General features: G+C 39.8%; 1 protein-coding gene across 2 annotated transcripts in view; it reads left to right on the top strand.

Moving 5' to 3' along the window:
• Positions 1–17445, top strand: part of LOC109937923 (chloride intracellular channel protein 5-like) — a 363088-nt gene extending 345643 nt beyond the window's left edge. For both annotated transcript variants that reach the window (XM_048596548.1, XM_048596546.1), the window contains 2 exons: positions 12090–12271; positions 13425–17445. In XM_048596548.1, coding sequence (XP_048452505.1) covers positions 12090–12271; positions 13425–13592 — 350 coding nt within the window. In that variant the 3' untranslated portion in view covers positions 13593–17445. The remainder of the gene's footprint in view (positions 1–12089; positions 12272–13424) is intronic.
• The last annotated feature ends 938 nt before the right edge of the window (positions 17446–18383 follow it).

The raw sequence follows: 18383 nt of genomic DNA on the forward strand, positions 1-18383 counted from the left end.
CAGGATCTAAACAAGACCTGAAATTAGAATAGGTGGTTCTGACAAACAAGAAGCCCACTAAACATGTGGAAAAGGAGGAGCCACCATTTTGAAATACCAGTGTTGCAGTACCAAAAGGCAATTCAAACCACAAGATTGTCCAGCAGAAGATTTTCAGTGCCTTCACTATGACAGATTCAATCACTTTCAGCAGTTCTACAATATATGATTACCTCTTTAAATTTAAAAAATCATCCTCCAGGAAGGAGATTCCAGCAAATTGAACAAGAAGACATAGAAGTTACATGCGTTTTGGTTAAGTAGATATTGTTGCACACTACAGCAGATGACGATGGTTTGAACCAGGACCATTTGTCTTAATCTTGAAAGTCAGGAATCTTGTTGCTAAATGTTTTCTTGATTCAGCAACGATACTGTGCTGCCTGATAATTCAGAATGTCTTCATTTTATACATCTTTGACCATGCAAAATCAGGATCCTGGGTCAGAATGGCCACAATGTTGAATTGTTATTTTTAGCAATTTATAATTTTAAGTTGATCGATCAAGTGAGAACTTAAATCACATTCTGTTTAATTATGGCCAGTTATAAAATAGTCTTTCTGTAGTGAAGAAAACAAAACATGTTTTGCAGTTTTATTGCTGGTTTATGGCTCAAGTTAATGTAAACTAAGGTTATCACATATGAAAATGCATTCAGGCAAGAACGCTTTTGCTGAAAGACAGATTTTAAAATGGTAGCTTAAAGTATGTAATAGGCCATGTATATTAGTTTGTATGGCTATTTTAGAAGCTTTGATTTGTTTTATCAACAGCTGTTGTAGAGTCACACACGGTTCTTGTTAAGGATGTTGATGGATTTGGCAGAACATTCAGGTGTATAAATTGGGACATTGGGAAATTGGATGATGTTTAACCACTAGGTGATACTAAATACTCTAAGGCAGACACATTTAATTGTCTATTGCTGCTGCATTAACTTAGTAAAGATCAATGTTTAGTTAAGCTAAGAGGGACATTCTGTTACAGAAGGTGTACTCTTATTAAATGATAGTGTGAGAAAATGTATGAGCAGACTGTAGGAAATGATGTCATTAAGATGCCATTTATTTTAAAGAAACCAACCAGGAATTGGGCAGATTTTGTTTCACCAATTCAAGACTAGACATGAACTGTTTATGCACTAATAAGCCAAGTAGAGTTCAGGGTGCAAACAGAGAGGCTCGAGAAACTCAGCAGATCTGGCAGCATCTGTAGGGAGAGAAAAGGAGTTAATATTGCGAGTGTAGAATACTCTTTAGAGCAGAGTTCAGGATGTGTTCGATCATGCACAGATCAGTTGTGAACTGGCATTACAATGTGGAAAGCCACTGCTTTTATGAAAATAATTTGTTGTACTTTTTATGATAAGCTTAAATTCCATAAAATTTGTGAAAATATTCATATCCGAAATGGATCGTGTAACTATTCAGGAGAAGCAAACTTTAGTTTGGTTTTCATAAACTCAGTATATAAACTGTAGTTGACTTGGTTCATAGAATTAAAGTTGAAGTGCATTTCTAAGTCTTACAAAATACTTTCAGTTAAAGATTATTTTAATGCAACACTTGCCTACGATGGAAAAGTTATTAAGGAACCTATTTACACTTAAAGAATTGCAACAAATCCTTAACAAAAACAAATTACTGGAAAAGGTCAGCAGATCTGCAGCATTAGTGGAGAGAAAACAGTTAACATTTTGGGTCCTGTGACCCTTCCTCAGAACTGATGGTAGCTGGGAAAAAGTTGTTTTTTACCAACTTGTTGAGTTGGAAAGCAGGTGACCAACTACTAGAGTGCTATCAGACATTCCTGCCCAGGTGAAATAGATCCCTGACAAGATGATGATTTTGTTCCTTTTGTTAGAAATTACCTCGACCCATCCAGAAACGTGAGTTTCTGTCTACAGAAGATTTAAATGGCATTTTGTGAAGATCTCCCACAGCCTTCTCAGCCTACTGAAGTTTCATGCCAAGAAGACTCTCTTCCTTCAGAGGTTCTTAACCAGGGACACACCCAGTGGATGAACCTGAAAACCTGTTAAATGTTGGGAGGTTCTACCATTTCAGAAGGAAAATTTTGTGGAACCCGACTCTTTAATCCTTAATGTGGTACATCAAGGTCTCTCTTTGAATCTACCAGATCAAAGTGAGCAGAATTCTTCACCCTGTCCTGTGGCGATGCCTGTTTATGTGGCTGTCATTGTTCATGCAGAAGTGCAGTACTTCGGGAGTTGTTGAAGATGTGATGGCATTTCCAGCCGCAGAGTCATACAGCATGGAAACAGACCCTTCGGTCCAACCAGCCCATGCCAAACATAATTCCAAACTAAACTAGTCCCGTCTGCCTGTTCCTGGCCCGTATCCCTCCAAACCTTTCCTAATCATGTTCGAATCCAAATGTCTTTTAAATATTGTAGTTGTACCCACATCCACCACTTCCTCAGGAAGTTCAGTCCAAACACGAACTACCCTCTGTGTAAAATGTTTGCCCATCATGTCTTTTTCCGAATCTCCCTCCTCTCGCCTGAAAAGTATGCTCCTAGTCTTGAAATCCCCCACCCTAGGGAAAAGACAACTACCATTAACTTTATCTCTACCCATCATTATTTTATAAACTTCTTTCAAGTGATCACAATCTTTCAAACAATAACGAACAGTGAGTCTGATAAGATAATCCAAGATTACAGAGAACAGAAAATACTGCATATGCAGGAAAATCCTTCAGCAATACTGAAGTACAATAATGAATCACTTTCGTATAAAGGCTCAAAAATTCCTTTGTTTTTGTCTAATGTCCCAGAGACATTGTCAGAGGTAACAGCAGTCAATGTTGAAAATCCTCTTGGATTGTCTTTTCATCCAGAATGCTTTGCAGAAGTGACTTTTGTGGTCTTGACAGTCCCAACAGTGAATCTTCCAGCACAAGGAGCAGTCTCTGACAACTTTGTTAATCGTTTGCAGTCCCTGTCTTTCTTTTGAGGAGTGAAATCTATGATCTACAGTTTTCCCAGTGATTCACTGCTCACTTCACCCTAAGCTTGAGAACAGAGTTCAAGAGCCAGAAATTAATATTATACTCCTATTGCCATTGAGTGATGATGTCTCTTTGCGCTTCTTCAATGGTGCAACTTCACTGTTCAGCAGTGTTTCATTCTTAAATTATTTCTTCTACGAGAGATATTGTGAAAGAAATGAAAACTAATCAGTAGAATTCAAGCAGAAATGGTACCGTCTCGATGGCCTGTTTTCATCCCATTACAGCAGCTCACTGACACATAGTCCTTTTGGTGCTATGAGATTTGTGGTGATGTTACTAATTGTACTCCTTTCATTTCAGCTGCTGAAAGTATAGTTCCAGGCCAGCCTGCAGTGTGTCACTCTCCTGTGTCTTTGTAAATGGCCAGATCAAGGAGAATTGAGACCATCACGATGCTTGAAACTGTGAAGAATGAAATTTATGGAGAGATGATGGATGGATATAGTCAGTTAAAAGGAATACTTTTAGTTAGGTGTCTCAGTCAGTGATGTTAAGAAAATATTCTTGTTAATAATATTGGAAAAGAGCTTGGGGGAGATGCAGTTTGGGATTTCATGAAACAGTAAATGAGCCTCTGAACTCTGTAGGAGACAGAACTTGTAGATCTCTAAGCCTGCTGCTCTGTAGCCTTATGTACAGTGTGTAAACGAATATTGTTTCAAAGCAACTTAGAAGTCTGGTTCTTATTAAATGAAGAGCCCTTATTAAAGCAATTGTTCTGAAGGAATTGTAAGAACAATAGATCCAGCCGTAAATTGAATCTGCAATTATCTCCAACACACTAGGATTTATTTTAGGCCATAAAAGGGTTCTGTTGGGACTTCTGTGGAGTGCCACCAAAGGACACCACAGACTTGAATAGACTGAGGAGCACCTGCAACTGATGATTGACATCCATGTAATGCTAGTAATCATAGTACTGTGACCGTCTGATGCCTGAAGATTTTGGGTTGAAGTCTTGGAATGAGCATTTGTTTAATTGCCATTTTACAAACTTTTAATACCTCCTTGTTTTTTGTCATATTCATTGTCTGTGAATGTTGCAATTGTGATTTGGGATGAATTGGAATCAAGTGCAAATAAAAGTGAATATTCCGTCATAGATTCCAAACCAACAAGATAAGCCTGCTAGTAAAGGATGGGGGGGAACACAACTAAATTGAAACAAAGACAGTTTATCTCATTGAATTGAGGAGGAGGGTAATTGAGGTTAATCTAATCATGCTGCCCAGCAAGAGATGGTGGATCACAATTCTGTTTTCAATACACTGCAATTTGAAAATGTCGAAGAGTTTATGACATTTTGCCCTAAAGATTTGTTTTTCTATCTGTTATAGGTGATGTTGATTGTCTGTCTGTCTGTCTGTTAGATGAGGTTCCTTCTAAATTAGTAAGTTGTTTAAAATTGAAGTTTGGGCTTTGAAATCCTGGAAGTAGCCTTTCAATTAGCTTTAGTACTCTCCTCCTGTTCAAATTACATTGCTACATTCTATTTTCATAAATTAACATGAATTTGAATAGACCAGCAATTATAACTTCAATGATTTAACAAACTAATAGTAATCCTACAGTGCCCTCTTATGCTGTTGGAGAAACTTGCAATACTAGTGTACCAGCTTCCTGTTAATAAATTATTCTTGTTCAATTAGAATGAATCTTGATTCTTTTCTGTTTCGTTACTCTGTTGCAATAGTGATTTAAGATGAATTGGAATGGAGTGAAAATGAAAGTGGAATATTTCACCTGAGGCTCTGAACCAACTAATAAGCTTGATATGTGTAGTAAAGGGAGATTGCAATCATTGATATATATTGGCATAGCTGCATTTCATATGCTTCATTGTTAATGAATAGGATTGAAGAATGTGAAAATATAATTCTTTGAAAGCAATACAGTTTTGTAACTCCCAGTAACTCCTCATTGGTAGTAAATTTATTAGGTTTGCTTAATTGACGTAAAAACACAAACATGGTTATGTAAGAGATAGCAAGAACTGCAAATGCTGGAGTCAGAGACAACACAGTGTGGAGCTGGAGGAACACAACAGGCCAGGCAGCATCAGAGGAGCAGGAAAGTTGACGATTCAGGTCGGGACCCTTCTTCAGAAATAGGGAGGGGGAAGGAGCTGGGAAATAACTAGGGAGAGGAGAGGTGGGGCTGGGGAAGGTAGGTAGGATGGTGATAGGTGAGTGCAGGTAGGGAGTGGTGGGGATTGGTTAGTGGGATGGGTGGGGCAGATAGGTGGAAGAGAGGATGGACAGGTTGTGTCAGGTCAAGGAGCAGGAGGGAGGATGGGTGGGGCTGGGGAAAGATAGTTGGGGTGATGATAAGTGGATGGAGGTAGGGGGTAGTGGAGATTGGTTAGTGGGAAGGGTGGGGTGGATACGTGGGGAAGAAGGTGGACCGGTTGTGTCAGGTCAAGGAGGCGGGGATGAGAGGGTGGGGTTGGACATGGGATGAGTCCTGGGGGTTGGGAGATTTTAAAACTGATGAATTCTATGTTTAGGCCATCAGGCTGTAGGCTCCTGAGGCAGAATATGAGGTGCTGCTCCTCCCAGTTTGCAGGTGGTGTCATTGTGGCACTGGAGGAGGCCCAGGATGGACATGTCACCCAGGGAGTGGGAAGGGGAGTTAAAATGGTTGGCGACCAGAAGGTGTTGTCATTTGTTGCGTACAGAGCAAAGATGCTCTACGAAACAGTTATTTTATCCTTTGGTTACCACTTGGTCTACAGATAACTGATTCTTAAGAAACTAATACATCAAACCTCCCATTGAAATCAAACTGAATAATCCAACATAAAGCATGATTGGTCGTTAAAATCAAATTGCAGTTTCTCATATGTATAAAATTCCACTAGGGAGAATATGCAACACTTAATGCCATTTTAATACTGCATTTCCATGTTTTATACTGCCAGTTTCTTATTTCTGCAAAATCAGAAGAAAAAAGTAAACCTTTACATGTTCTGTGCTTGACTGCATCCAAGTACCAATAAAATATTAAATTTCACTGCAGAATTGATCACACCATTTATCAGTGTTATGATCTATAAAACCAATGGAAATTTTTTTAATGTGAATGCAAAAAGCAACAAGTTTCTTTTACATGTTTTGCAGTTGAGTTGCACTGAATGTTGAGACATTGTAGTGAAAGATCCTCTCTTCCAGTGGTTTCAGACCCATTGCGCAATCCTTAACTACCACCAGTTGACTCCAAATGAAGTATTTATTTAGCAACATAGCACAGCTAAAGCTACTTTCATGTACTGAATTTACGTAGTATTAACTAGCATTCAAAGATGTTACGGGAGCATTCCAACTTGATAAAATGTAAATTGTGAAAATTCAAATTCAAGCCATGTGCCACAGCGAAAAACCATAATGACCTCCTCACAAGACAGACGCTGGATACGTCCAATCGGTTACCCTTCGTCATTCAATACTTCCTGGGAGTGGAGAAACTACGCCATGTTCTTAGCAGCCTTCAAAACATTATCGATGACTATGAGCACCTCGCCAAGATCTTCCTTATGCCTCCTCTCCTCACCTTCAAACAACCGCCAATCCTTAAACAGACCACTGTTCGCAGGAAACTACCCAGCCTTCAGGACAACAGCAACTTCAAAACCACACAACCCTGTCACGGCAACCTCTGCAAGACATGTCAGATCATCGACATGGACACTATCATCACATGGGCGAACACCACCAACCTCGTGCACGGCAGATACTTGTGACTCAGCCAATGTTGTTTATCTCATACGCTGCAGGCAAAGATACCCCGAGGCATGGTATATTGGTGAAACCATGCATATGCTATGACAGCAGATGAATGGACACTACGCAACAATTGCCATACATGGAGGCTCCCTCCCAGTGGGGAAACACTTCAGCAGTCGAGGATATTTGGCCTTGGATCTTCGGGTAAACGCCCTCCAAGGCAGACTTCGTGATACTCAACAACACAGTGTCGCCGAGCAGAGGCTGATAGCTAGGTTCTGTACCCATGAGGATGGCCTCAACTGGGATCTTGGGTTCATGTCGCACTACAGGTGACGCATGCACACGTGTACGCACATGCATGCACACACATGAACACACGCACACACTCGCAAACAAAAACACACATGAATTTATGGGGTGAATTTGTATTTGCAGATACATTCTATTTTTTTTCAAAAAGCACACAATTTATAGACAGTCAGTCACTGTGGGGTTCTATAAATTCCTACTTTAGAAATAAAACCAGTTTGTCTCCAAACCAAAGCACAAACAGATAATAAACAAGGTCTCACACCTAACATGCATTGTCTGACCTAAAATGTCACCACTTCGTTACACTGATAAAATCATTAATTCTCTCAGGACCATGACTTGAAAGGAATTCGGGGATTTACATATACATATCAATCAATTAAAGATTTAGCAGCATCTTAGGTTTGTTTAGTACATCCTCATCAATGGTGTGAGCCTTTGATCTTTTACTTACAAATTCTGTGTCTGATACTACCTCTCTCATTAATACCTGAAGAAGGACTGAGGCTCCGAAAGCTTGTGTTTACAAATAAACCTGTTGGATTATAACCTGGCGTTGTGTGATTTCTGACCTTGTCCACCCCAGTCCAACACCAGCATGTCCATTACAAATTATTGGTGCTAAGAGGAGACAAATGGTGGCTGCGGCTGAAGTTGCAACATTGTATCTAGGTGGATTTCACTTTGATGGCTCATTTATTTATTTTAAAACATATTCTGATGGGTGGTTTATTTCTGATGGGACTTTCAATATTTGGGAAATTAAGCAGTCATATTCACATTACCATGTGGTAGTTTTGAGTGCAACATTTTATACAATGTGATTAGGGATAGATGTAAGGAGATCAGTTTGATCATTTACAGTCTTTATGTTGACCTCAGTACTCCAACTGTATTGTACCTAATCCCTGTAAAAGGATTTGGTTTATTAGTGTTTATGTTATTGGAATAATAATCCAGGCCTGAGTGAAAGTTCCAATCCTTTAACTCCAAATAAACCCTGACAGCTGGGGAAATTTAAATTGATTTAATCAAATCTGGAATCAAGAACTAATATCTCTGATTGTGACAGTGGAGCTATTGAATTGTTGTAATAATCTATTGACCCATCAGTGCTCTTTAGGGAAGGGAATCTCCTGTCTTTAGTTGATCGAGCCTGTGTTTGACTTGTACGAGAATGGCCCTGATATCTCCATGATCAGATAGTTGTTAGAGCTGTGTACTTGTACAGATAACATGGAATTTCCCCAAGCAGCTAAGTCTGTGGGATTCAGGAAATTGCAACCTCTGGGCCAATTCCCTCATCTGGAGCCAAATGAACAAATGTAAAAGTACAGCACAGGAACAGGCCCTTCGGCCTTCCAAGCCTGTGCCGACAGTCATATCCTAATTAATCTAAAAACAAACCTGCCATTTTTCGATCCGTATCCCTCTATTCTCGCCCTATTCATGTACCCATCTAGGTGCCTCTTAAATGTCTTCAATGTGCCCACTTCCACCACGTTTTCTGGTAGTGCATTCCAGGCTGCTATTACTCTCTGGGTGAAAAACTTCCCTTGCACATCTCCCTTAAATGTTGCCCCTCTAACCTCGAACCTGTGCCCCCTTGTAATTGAAACTTCAACCCTGGGAAAAAGCCTCTGACTATCCACCCCATCTATGCCTCTCACAATTTTGTAGACCTCTAGCAGGTCTCCTCTCAGCTGCCGTCTTTCCAGTGAAAACAATCCTAGTCTTTTTAACCTTTCCTCCTATTCAATGTCCTGGAGACCAGACAACATCGTGGTGAACCTTCTCTGTACTGTCTCCAAAGCTTCCATATCTTTGTAGTAGTGCGGTGACCAAAACTGCACACAGTACTCCAAAAGCGACCTAACAAGGGTTTTATGTAGCTGCAACATGTTTTGCCAACTCTTATACTTCATGTCTAGGGCGATGAAGGCAAGTTGGCCGTATGCCTTCTTAATAACCTTGGCTACCTGTGTTGCCACTTTCAGTGAACTGTGGACCTGCATGTCCAGATCCGTCTGAATGTTAGTGTTCCTAAGGGTTCTGCCATTTACAATATAATTAACACCTAAATTTGATCCTCCAAAATGCATCATCTTGCATTTGTTTGAATTAAACTCCATCTGCCATTTCTGTGCTCAAGTCACCAATCTATCTATATCCTGTTGTATACTTTCACAATCATTGGCATTATCAGCAACTCCACCAATCTTCATGTCAGCAGCAAACTTGCTTATCAGACCACCCACATTTTTCTCCAGATCATTTATATATACTACAAACAACAAAGGACCTAAGACTGACCCCTGTGGAACACCACTAGTTACCAGTCTCCATTCTGAAAAACCTCCTTCCACCGCTACCCTCTGTCTTCTATGACAAAGCCAGTTTTCTGTCCACCTAGCCAGGCCACCCTGAATCCCTTGTGATTTTAGTTTTTGTACCAAACTGCCATGTGGGACTTTAACAAATGCTTTACTAAAGTCCATATCAACTACATCCACAGCCCTTCCCTCACCAATTATCCTCATTACCTCTTCAAAAAATTCAGTCAGGTTGGTGAGACATGACCTTCCCCAGACAGAACCATGCTGCTTGTCACTAACTAGCCCATTTTCCTCCAAATTTGCATATATTGTGTCCCTCAGTACCTTCTCCAAGAGCTTCCCCACCACAGACGTCAAGCTTACCGGCCTATAGTTTCCTGGATTATCCCTGCATACTTTTTTAAACAAGGGAACAATATTCACTAATCTCCAGTCCTCTGGAGCTTCACTTGTGGTCAATGAGCATGTGAAGATATCTGCCAATGCCCCAGCTATTTCCTCCGTTGCTTTTCTGACAAACCTGGGGTAGATCCCATCTGGTCCTGGGAAATTGTTTATCTTAATGCAATTTAGGATTCCCAAACCTTCCTCTTTCAATATGTTGACATTCTGTAAAATATTCACACACTCATCCCTGACCTCAACATGTCATGTCCTTCTCCGTGGTGAAAACCAATTCAAAGTACTCATTCAGGATCTCCCCCACTTTGTGTGGCTGTATGCATAACTTCCCTCCTTCGTCCTTGAGTGGGCCTACTCTTTCCCTTGTTACCCTCTTTCTCCTAACATATGCATGAAAAGCCTTGGGACTCTCCTTGACCCTGTTTGCTAAAGACATTTCATGGCCCCTTTTTGCCTTCCTAATTGTGCATTTAAGTTCCTTCCTAATTTCTCTGTACTCCTGCAGTGCTGCTTCATATTGTTTCTGCCTAGACTTGTCATATGCTTCCCTTTTTCTTTTGACTAACCTTACAATTTCCCCATTCATCCATGGTTCCTGAATCCTGCCATTCCTAACCTTTAGTTTTGCAGGGACATGCATGTCCTGCACTAAAGTCAATTGATCTTTAAAAGCTTTCCAGAGGTAGATTTGCCCTCAAATAACTGCTTACAAATTACATTCTCCAGTTCCTGTCAATATTGGGAGTAATTGGCTCTTGCCCAATTAAGCACCCTCACCTGAGGGCCACTTGTGTCTTTTTCCTTGATGCCTCAAAATCTTATGGAGTTATGGTCACTAAGCCCGAAATGCTTTCCTGCTGAAACATCAATCACCTGTCCTGGCTCATTCTCTAGGACCAAGTCTAATATGGCCTCCTGTCTGGTTGGATTGTCAACATACTGCCTCAAAAAGCCTTCTTGGACACAACTAACAAATTGCCCTCCATCCGAGGCCCTGGCTCTAAGGAATTCCCAGTCAATAAGAGGAAAGTTGAAGTCATCCACTACAACTATCCTGCTCTTTTCACACTTTTCCAGTATTTGACTACATATCAGTTCCTCTGTCTCCCATGGACTGTTGGGACTCCCAACATTGTGATTTCACCCTTCCTATTCCTGAGCTAAGCCCTCTGAGAAAGCCCCTTAAATTTGGAAACTTCAGAGGTTTCCAACTTAGTTAAGCCTCATCATGACTGAAGAAAAGTTGGAATATAAAAGAACCTCCTCTGACTCCTGGGTAGTAATTAATCTGATCTCCTGACTCACCAATGACTCCTTCCTATCCTGACCCTGTCAAACCTTCCACCTACCCAAAGCGCTCATTCAATCACTTGGAACCTATGCTTAACTGCAGACTAACCTCCTCCCCCAGCCTACCTTACATACTCTTGCTTCAGTTGATTGTAAGAATTGTGGCTATGGTCTCCAAGTTAAGTGGAAATTAAAATTGTTCTGGTGAAATATCCACTGCCAATATGAACCTATTTTGTGGTACTAGAGTACGTCAACTTCCACCCCTACATTCTGAGAATTCAGGTCCCTGAGAAGTGTTACCACAGTTCTAAATAAAGCAATTTAGTGCGATGCAATCTTCAGGACTTTCATAGCAGCTGTCAGTATCTGACTGTGTAACTGGGCATTACAATCAAAGATCACAGCACCCTGACTGCTGCAAAAAGGGGGTGTGGTTTTTACAAACATTTCTTTTGTTGCTGGATTTGTGAATTTCTTCTTGGTGCATGCCAGGACTCCTGTGTCTAGGAATCTCTCTTGTGCAGAAGTAATCTACTGATTGGTCTGGATATTCCAATGTATTTGACATGGAGCTGCCCTCTGAAGTGGCCTAGGAAGGCACTCCATTATATTCATGAAGGTGGCTCGTGACCACCTTCTACGAGGCAATTAGGGATGGGCAAGGCTCACATCATTATGCATAAATGTGATTGAAATTCTTCACCTTGCTGAACATGAAGTCATCGGAAAACACACAATTTTCAAACAAAGCTTGCCGGGGACTGAATGATTTTGTTTCCTCCGGAGCATCAACCCCAGGCAAAAGTACTTGGCCTAATCTAGCTATGAGGCCTGATGAAAGCATGCTCTCATTCACTCTGGTGAGGTGAAGGGCAAGCTGGGTAACATAAGCTAATGACCCAAAAGTAGAATTTGAGAAAATTCACTTCCTCTGTCATTTTCAGGACTGGCAAGAAGTCTGATCAAAGCTCTGAAGGAACTGGATGGATACCTGAACACTCCATTGCCTGAAGAGATTGATGCTGACTGTGTGGATGATGTCAACGTGTCCCACCGCAAATTTCTTGATGGCGATGAGCTGACGTTGGCTGATTGCAACCTTTTGCCCAAGCTTCACATTGTAAAGGTAACCAATACTTACATATAAAGAAAACCTCTCTATGTCACCTTTGTTTTGAGGGTTTGTAGGGAATTTTCATTTTTTTTTCCCTGCTCTAAATTGTCCTGTGTTTTGATCAGATTTTCCACATTTGACATCCAAACAGTTTGGAAAATTGGTGTTGTCTATCCTGAGTCACAAGACCTCGCTGCATCTTTTTCCATCTGTTGTTTCCTGTAGGTTTCTGTCGCTGAAATTCTAAACAAAAACAGATTGGTGCTGGCATTCTGGGATTATATGACAATAGTAACTGATAACTAAGTACTACCCAAGTGCTGAACATTGCATAGCACTAAATTGCTTTATTTAGAACTGTGATAACATATCTTAGGGATCTGAATTCTCAGAATGTAGGGGTGGAAGTTGACATACTCCAGTACCACAAAATAGGTTCATATTGGCAGTGGATATTTCACCAGAACAATTTTAATTTCCAATTAACTTAGGAGAACGTAGCCACGATTCTTAAAATCAAATGAAGTAAAAGCATCAATCAGACTAAGAAAGGAGTGTCCACGAAAGCGTTAAACAATTGTCCTGTGAACTTCAGTGAAAATATATCTAGGTATAGTGGAAAATCATCATCTGATTTGCTATGATCTTAAAGAAATTGCCAATTTCACCCCTCACACATGACAATAAGGGATATTCAACTCTATTCTAATATACACCTGACCCTGTACAATTCTTAAGTCCTGCATGCCTGCACTTCAGCAAAGGGCATTCACAGAACACCAGTCTCTCTCTGGACGAGGACTTGAGCAACTTCCATTGCTAGGGATAGGGAGACTGCAAATACGGAAATTTCTACTCTTAATTAAGCAATTAACTGGAACTGGAGAGCCCATAAAGTAGGAAATGCAGAAAACCGCTCCTGCACATTAATGTATATTGAGGGTGAGTTTTTTTTAGAAAGGTCCCATAAAATTTTCCCTGTGTTTGCTCATGTAAAATGTTCTTTGGAATGGAGAGGTCTGGAACTTCAACTAATTAGAGTACAAAGGGAATCCTTGTCTGGAAAACCAACAACAAACAAAATTATTATGGCCCCAGTGAATTTCATTAAGGTAGAAATAAAGAGGAATATTTTGACTAATGCATGACATCTGTTGCTTTTCAGGTTGTAGCAATGAAGTATCGAAACTTTGAGATCCCAGCAGAAATGACAGGAGTCTGGCGATACCTGAGTAATGCCTATGCACGAGATGAGTTCACCAATACGTGTGCGGTAGACAGTGAAATTGAATCTGCTTATGCAGATGTGGCGAGAAGGCTTTCACGATCTTAGATCGGTAACACGGTGATTAAGTATCAATGCTAACGATACAAAATGGTCTCACATCGCAAGACTGCGTTTGATTGCCTTGGTTATTAAACCTAATCCCGTTCACAGACACCATAATATTTCAGCTGCCTGTTTTAGTTTTAAGTAACATGACAAATTTATAATCGAGCACTGATCATAAGTTAAGTGTGATGTTCTGCCACCCGCCACACCCGCCCTCCCAAATTAACGAATGTTCATTGTTCATTTTTGATAGAAGCTGTTTGAAGTTTATTGCCTTATCTTAAAACCGCAGCTAGTCTTTACGTTTACGTTTCAAGGACTCAAATGACGCATTTTGAGATACAAGAAGTGCTGCAAATTATAAAAATATCCACAGCCACGACGATTCCATTCATTTTTCCAAAGCTTGAGTTGACTGTTGAATTTGGAGCTCAAATTGAAACTTTACGATAATGAATTAAGTTTAGGCTGATAAGCAGCTAAATTAGGACTGGCTACCCGAGTTAACTCACACCTCAAAAGCTTTAATCTTGGGCAAGCAGAAATAAAATTTTAGTGATAACAAATTGGATCCTTTTATAAATTTCTTTAACATGATCAATCAGAATGTTTGTTTTATTTCTGGTACTTTAATTGTATTTGAGAGCCAGGTCAGTCTTAAATGAATCAGTTATGACAGCTTCTTCTAAGGCATACAAGCCAAACTATTCAGTTATGCTTTTGAATGATGTTCCTGTTTTGTTTCAAGGCATTTTAATGTTTTATTTCATCTCTGCATTGTTGGAGGAATTATTGAGGGGGTGTTTTCTTGTATAAAGGCTTCCTGTTTGTTTTTACTTTTCAATCTCATTTCTGAGTTTGGACCACTTGGATTAAATTAACTCTGAGGCCTAATATTGCTTTGAAATGTAAAATAAATAACATGAAAATAAATCTCTCTTATAGCTCTTCTAGTATTTTCAGGAAAGTCCCAAAGCCCTTTAACACAAGACCTAAGAAGAAGATGTGGGATTAACAAAGGAATAGCCTGATATATGCCAGAAAGCAATTGAGATTTTTATTTTATAAGGCTGATAAATATAAATTGAATATTTTGCAGATTAGTCCAACAATTGGAAATCAAACAATTTTTGTAACTTATAGTTTCTAAGAGTGTGTATACTGGTAGTGCATTTGTTGTTGTGTTAAAAGAATTTTATTTGTCCGCTATTTTACTGGAAGAACAGGAAATAAGATGGCTATAGCCCACAACAGACATGAAATTAAATCTTGTTTCTATAGACTAACTGGGTGCTATTGTGAATCCTTTTAGAACTGAAGGAGATTCATAGAAAACAAACCACCAGATACCTGTACACAAATTTCAAGTGTGGGGAGGTAGTCTCATCTCCATTTTTCAGAATAAAGATGACTTATCAGAAATGATTTTGAAACGTGGGAATTTATTAGTTAAAGACAAAAACAAAATTGTTATCTTCTTTTTGTTAATTGAAAATCAGTGTTTGTATTAATGGCAAAGACTAGTGATGCTTAATTGTATAACATCGGCAAAATAGCACATAACTAATTAAATTGCGTCCTCTGGTTTAACAGTGATTTGCTGTAGCTGAACATCCAACAGTGTGTGGCATTTGTTTGATTTGCCCCAACTCATTTAAGTTTTTTTAGTTTTTTGCATTACAATTTTTTGAAAGTTAGAGCTGATTACAGTGCAGTGAGGGAAACTGAGCATCTGTGACCTGACTGAACAAAATATGCAACTGTACATCTCCTTAACCAATGATATTGAAGCATTATGAAATTAACAGCTCAAAGACTAACAGGGAACTGCAAGTGAGAATAGGTGAAATCAGTGTAAAATCAGGCACAGAAAGAGTAATAATGAGGGAAAGAATGAATGGATAGAGTGAGTAAAATGTAGATTTTATTTTAGAGAAGACAGACATCCCATAAAAATCACATAATGGTTCCTGAATGATATTTGTAATAATTTATGATAGACAGCTTAAGGATCACATTCTGGCCTATTACATGATTGCTTTAGCAGACAAGGTTAAAGCAAACTACTGGTTTAATTGATCAACTAGACGTAATCCAGCGCATTATCCATTTTGTACCTTCTTGCAAATTCTGCCAGATTTCAGCCGAAATGATAAAACTATGTAGATGTATGAAAATCTTCAGTAAAAGACAAGGAGTTGCATTCTATTTTAATGCAACTCACTGCAGAAATTTGTATTCCATTTTACTTTGAAACAGTTTCTTGTTGCATCCGGAGAGGCATCTGATCATTGTGGGACCATTTTACTCAATTGGCTCAATTAAAACTTTCATCCATTTTTCAAATGTTCACATATTTGCAACACAGATGAATGGTTTGATTTAGAAAGCTATTGAGTTTGTTCTGTTTAAAAGAAGCTTTTGTTGCTGTTTCGCTTCACATTATGCAAATAGTGTTGATTCCATTGATTACGGATCTCAATTCATTGATCACTTAATGTTAAGCCTCATACATGTGTCTGGAAATATCTATCTTCAGCTGTTGGTGTCCTTACAGATTTACACAATTTATTTCTGTATACTGGTCATTTTCAGACACTGATGTTTTCCCCTTTTATAGTAACCAGTATTCTTCTGGGAATATGCTAAAGAATCGTTAATGAAGAATGTGGGTAAGCCAGAAAATAATGTACCTCCAATACCCTTGAACTACTATTTGCCACTCCTTCCCTGCATTTACCTCAATCCATCTTGCAGCCTCATTAGAACTAAACTTCTCTGAGGGGTACAATGCTACTACATGGTATACCCAATTCAAGGGAACAAGACAGCATTGAAGAAGTTAGGTGAGCTTGGAAGACTGCACTATTGATTTGCTTGAAGGCCAAGACTTTGCTTTTCTTAGTCCTGGCTCATGAGAGAAACTGTGGTAAATTATCTGATGTAACTACAAAGTGATCCTATGCCTAGCAAATATTTCCTGCTGGGCTCTGACAAGTGCATGTGTGGTGGTAGTACATAACTTTTTCACCTCTTTGAATCATGAACAATAGTTGTCAGCAATACAGTAAGATTGTCCATCAAACATAAATAGGTCTGTACCCACAGTCTGGTGGGGAAAGTGATGAGTATCAGTGGCTGTCGCTGTTCAAGCCTGTGAATAGTCCAAGCTTCACAGTCAGCAACCATGACTGGAAAGAAATCAGTCTTCTTAACTTCCGGCTGTCCTGCCCCCTACATGAGTGAACTGTTAACTGTGACGATCTTATATTGTTTCTGAAAAATGTTCTCCTTCTGCTGGTTATGTATTTATATACCGCACACTACTCCTTGTGCCAGGAGCTCTTTCTACCACTCCATAAGCAGTTAATAGGAATAGAAAAGGCCATTGAGTTCCATTTAATTAGCCACCCTGCCTAGGTAACATTATATGCCGTATTACAGCTCTTAGCAATTTTCTTAAATGTATTACCACACTTCATCTTCACTGCCACTGTTTGCAAATTGGCCTGTAGAGGAGTGGCAGATATTAAGGTGTGTCACCTTCACATTGTAATGGTCCCTGGATGGAACCTTGGCTGTAGTCTGTATCGTGGCGGGCTCTGCTACAGCTACAGCAAAAACATCTAATAGTTCCCACCAGCAGAAGTAATCTACACATTGAGAATTTCCCTGGCTTGTTGCACCCTTCACATTTACTGAAGTAGGAGTCATGTCTTGCATTGTTGAATGATGACATTTACCTGTCCATTTTTACTCTTTCCTAGAGTAATACAGCATGGAAACAGGCTTTTTGGCCCAAACTGATCCATGCTGACCATAGTGTCCACTCAGCTAGTTCCAATTGCCCACATTTGTATCATATCTCTCTAAACCCTTCCCATCCATGAACCTATCCAAATGTTTTTTAAATGTTGCTATTGTACCTGTCACATCCACTTTCTGTGGCAGCCCATTTCATATACACACCACTCTCTGCATGAAGAAGTTACCGCGCAAGTCCTTCTTAAATCTTTCCCCTCGCACCATAAACCTGTGCCCTCTAGTTTTAAATTTCCCATCCCTGGGAAAAAGACAATATGCATTCATCCTGTCTGTACATGTCATGATGTTCTATGCCTCAATAAGGTCACCCCTCATTCTCCTACATTCCATGGAATAAAGTCCTATCCTGGCCAACCTCTCCCTATAACTGAGGCCTACTAGTCCTGGCAACAGCTTTGTAAATCTTGTTTGCACATTTTCCAGTTTAACTATGTCTTTCCTATAACAGGGTGACCAAAACTGTACACAGTACTCCAAGTGTGGCCTCACCAATGACTTAGACAACTGTAACACAACGTCCCAACTCCAATACTCAGTGCCTCGACCAATGAAGGCCAGCATGCTAAATGCCTTCTTCACCACTCTGTCCACCTGTGATGCCACTCAGCCCACTTCCTCTTCTGATCAAGATCCCTCTGTAATATGTGATAACCTTCCTTGCTATCAATGATACCTCCTAATTTTGTTTCATCTGCAAATCTACTAATCATGCTTTGTACATTCGCCTCCAGATCATTTATGTAAATATCAAGTAACAAAGTTCCCAGCACCGACCCCTGTGGCACACCTCCAGTCTGAGAAACAACCTTCAACCATCATGCTTTGCTTCCTACAATCGGGCCAATGTTGAATCCAATTAGCTAGCTTTCCCTGGATCCCATGCAACCTAACATTCATAACTAGCTTGCCATGCAGGATCTCGTCAAAGGCCTTACTAAAGTCCATATAGACAACATCCACTGCCCT

The sequence above is a fragment of the Rhincodon typus genome, chromosome 5 (assembly GCF_021869965.1).
Source record: "Rhincodon typus isolate 14 chromosome 5, sRhiTyp1.1, whole genome shotgun sequence".
NCBI lineage: Eukaryota > Metazoa > Chordata > Chondrichthyes > Orectolobiformes > Rhincodontidae > Rhincodon > Rhincodon typus.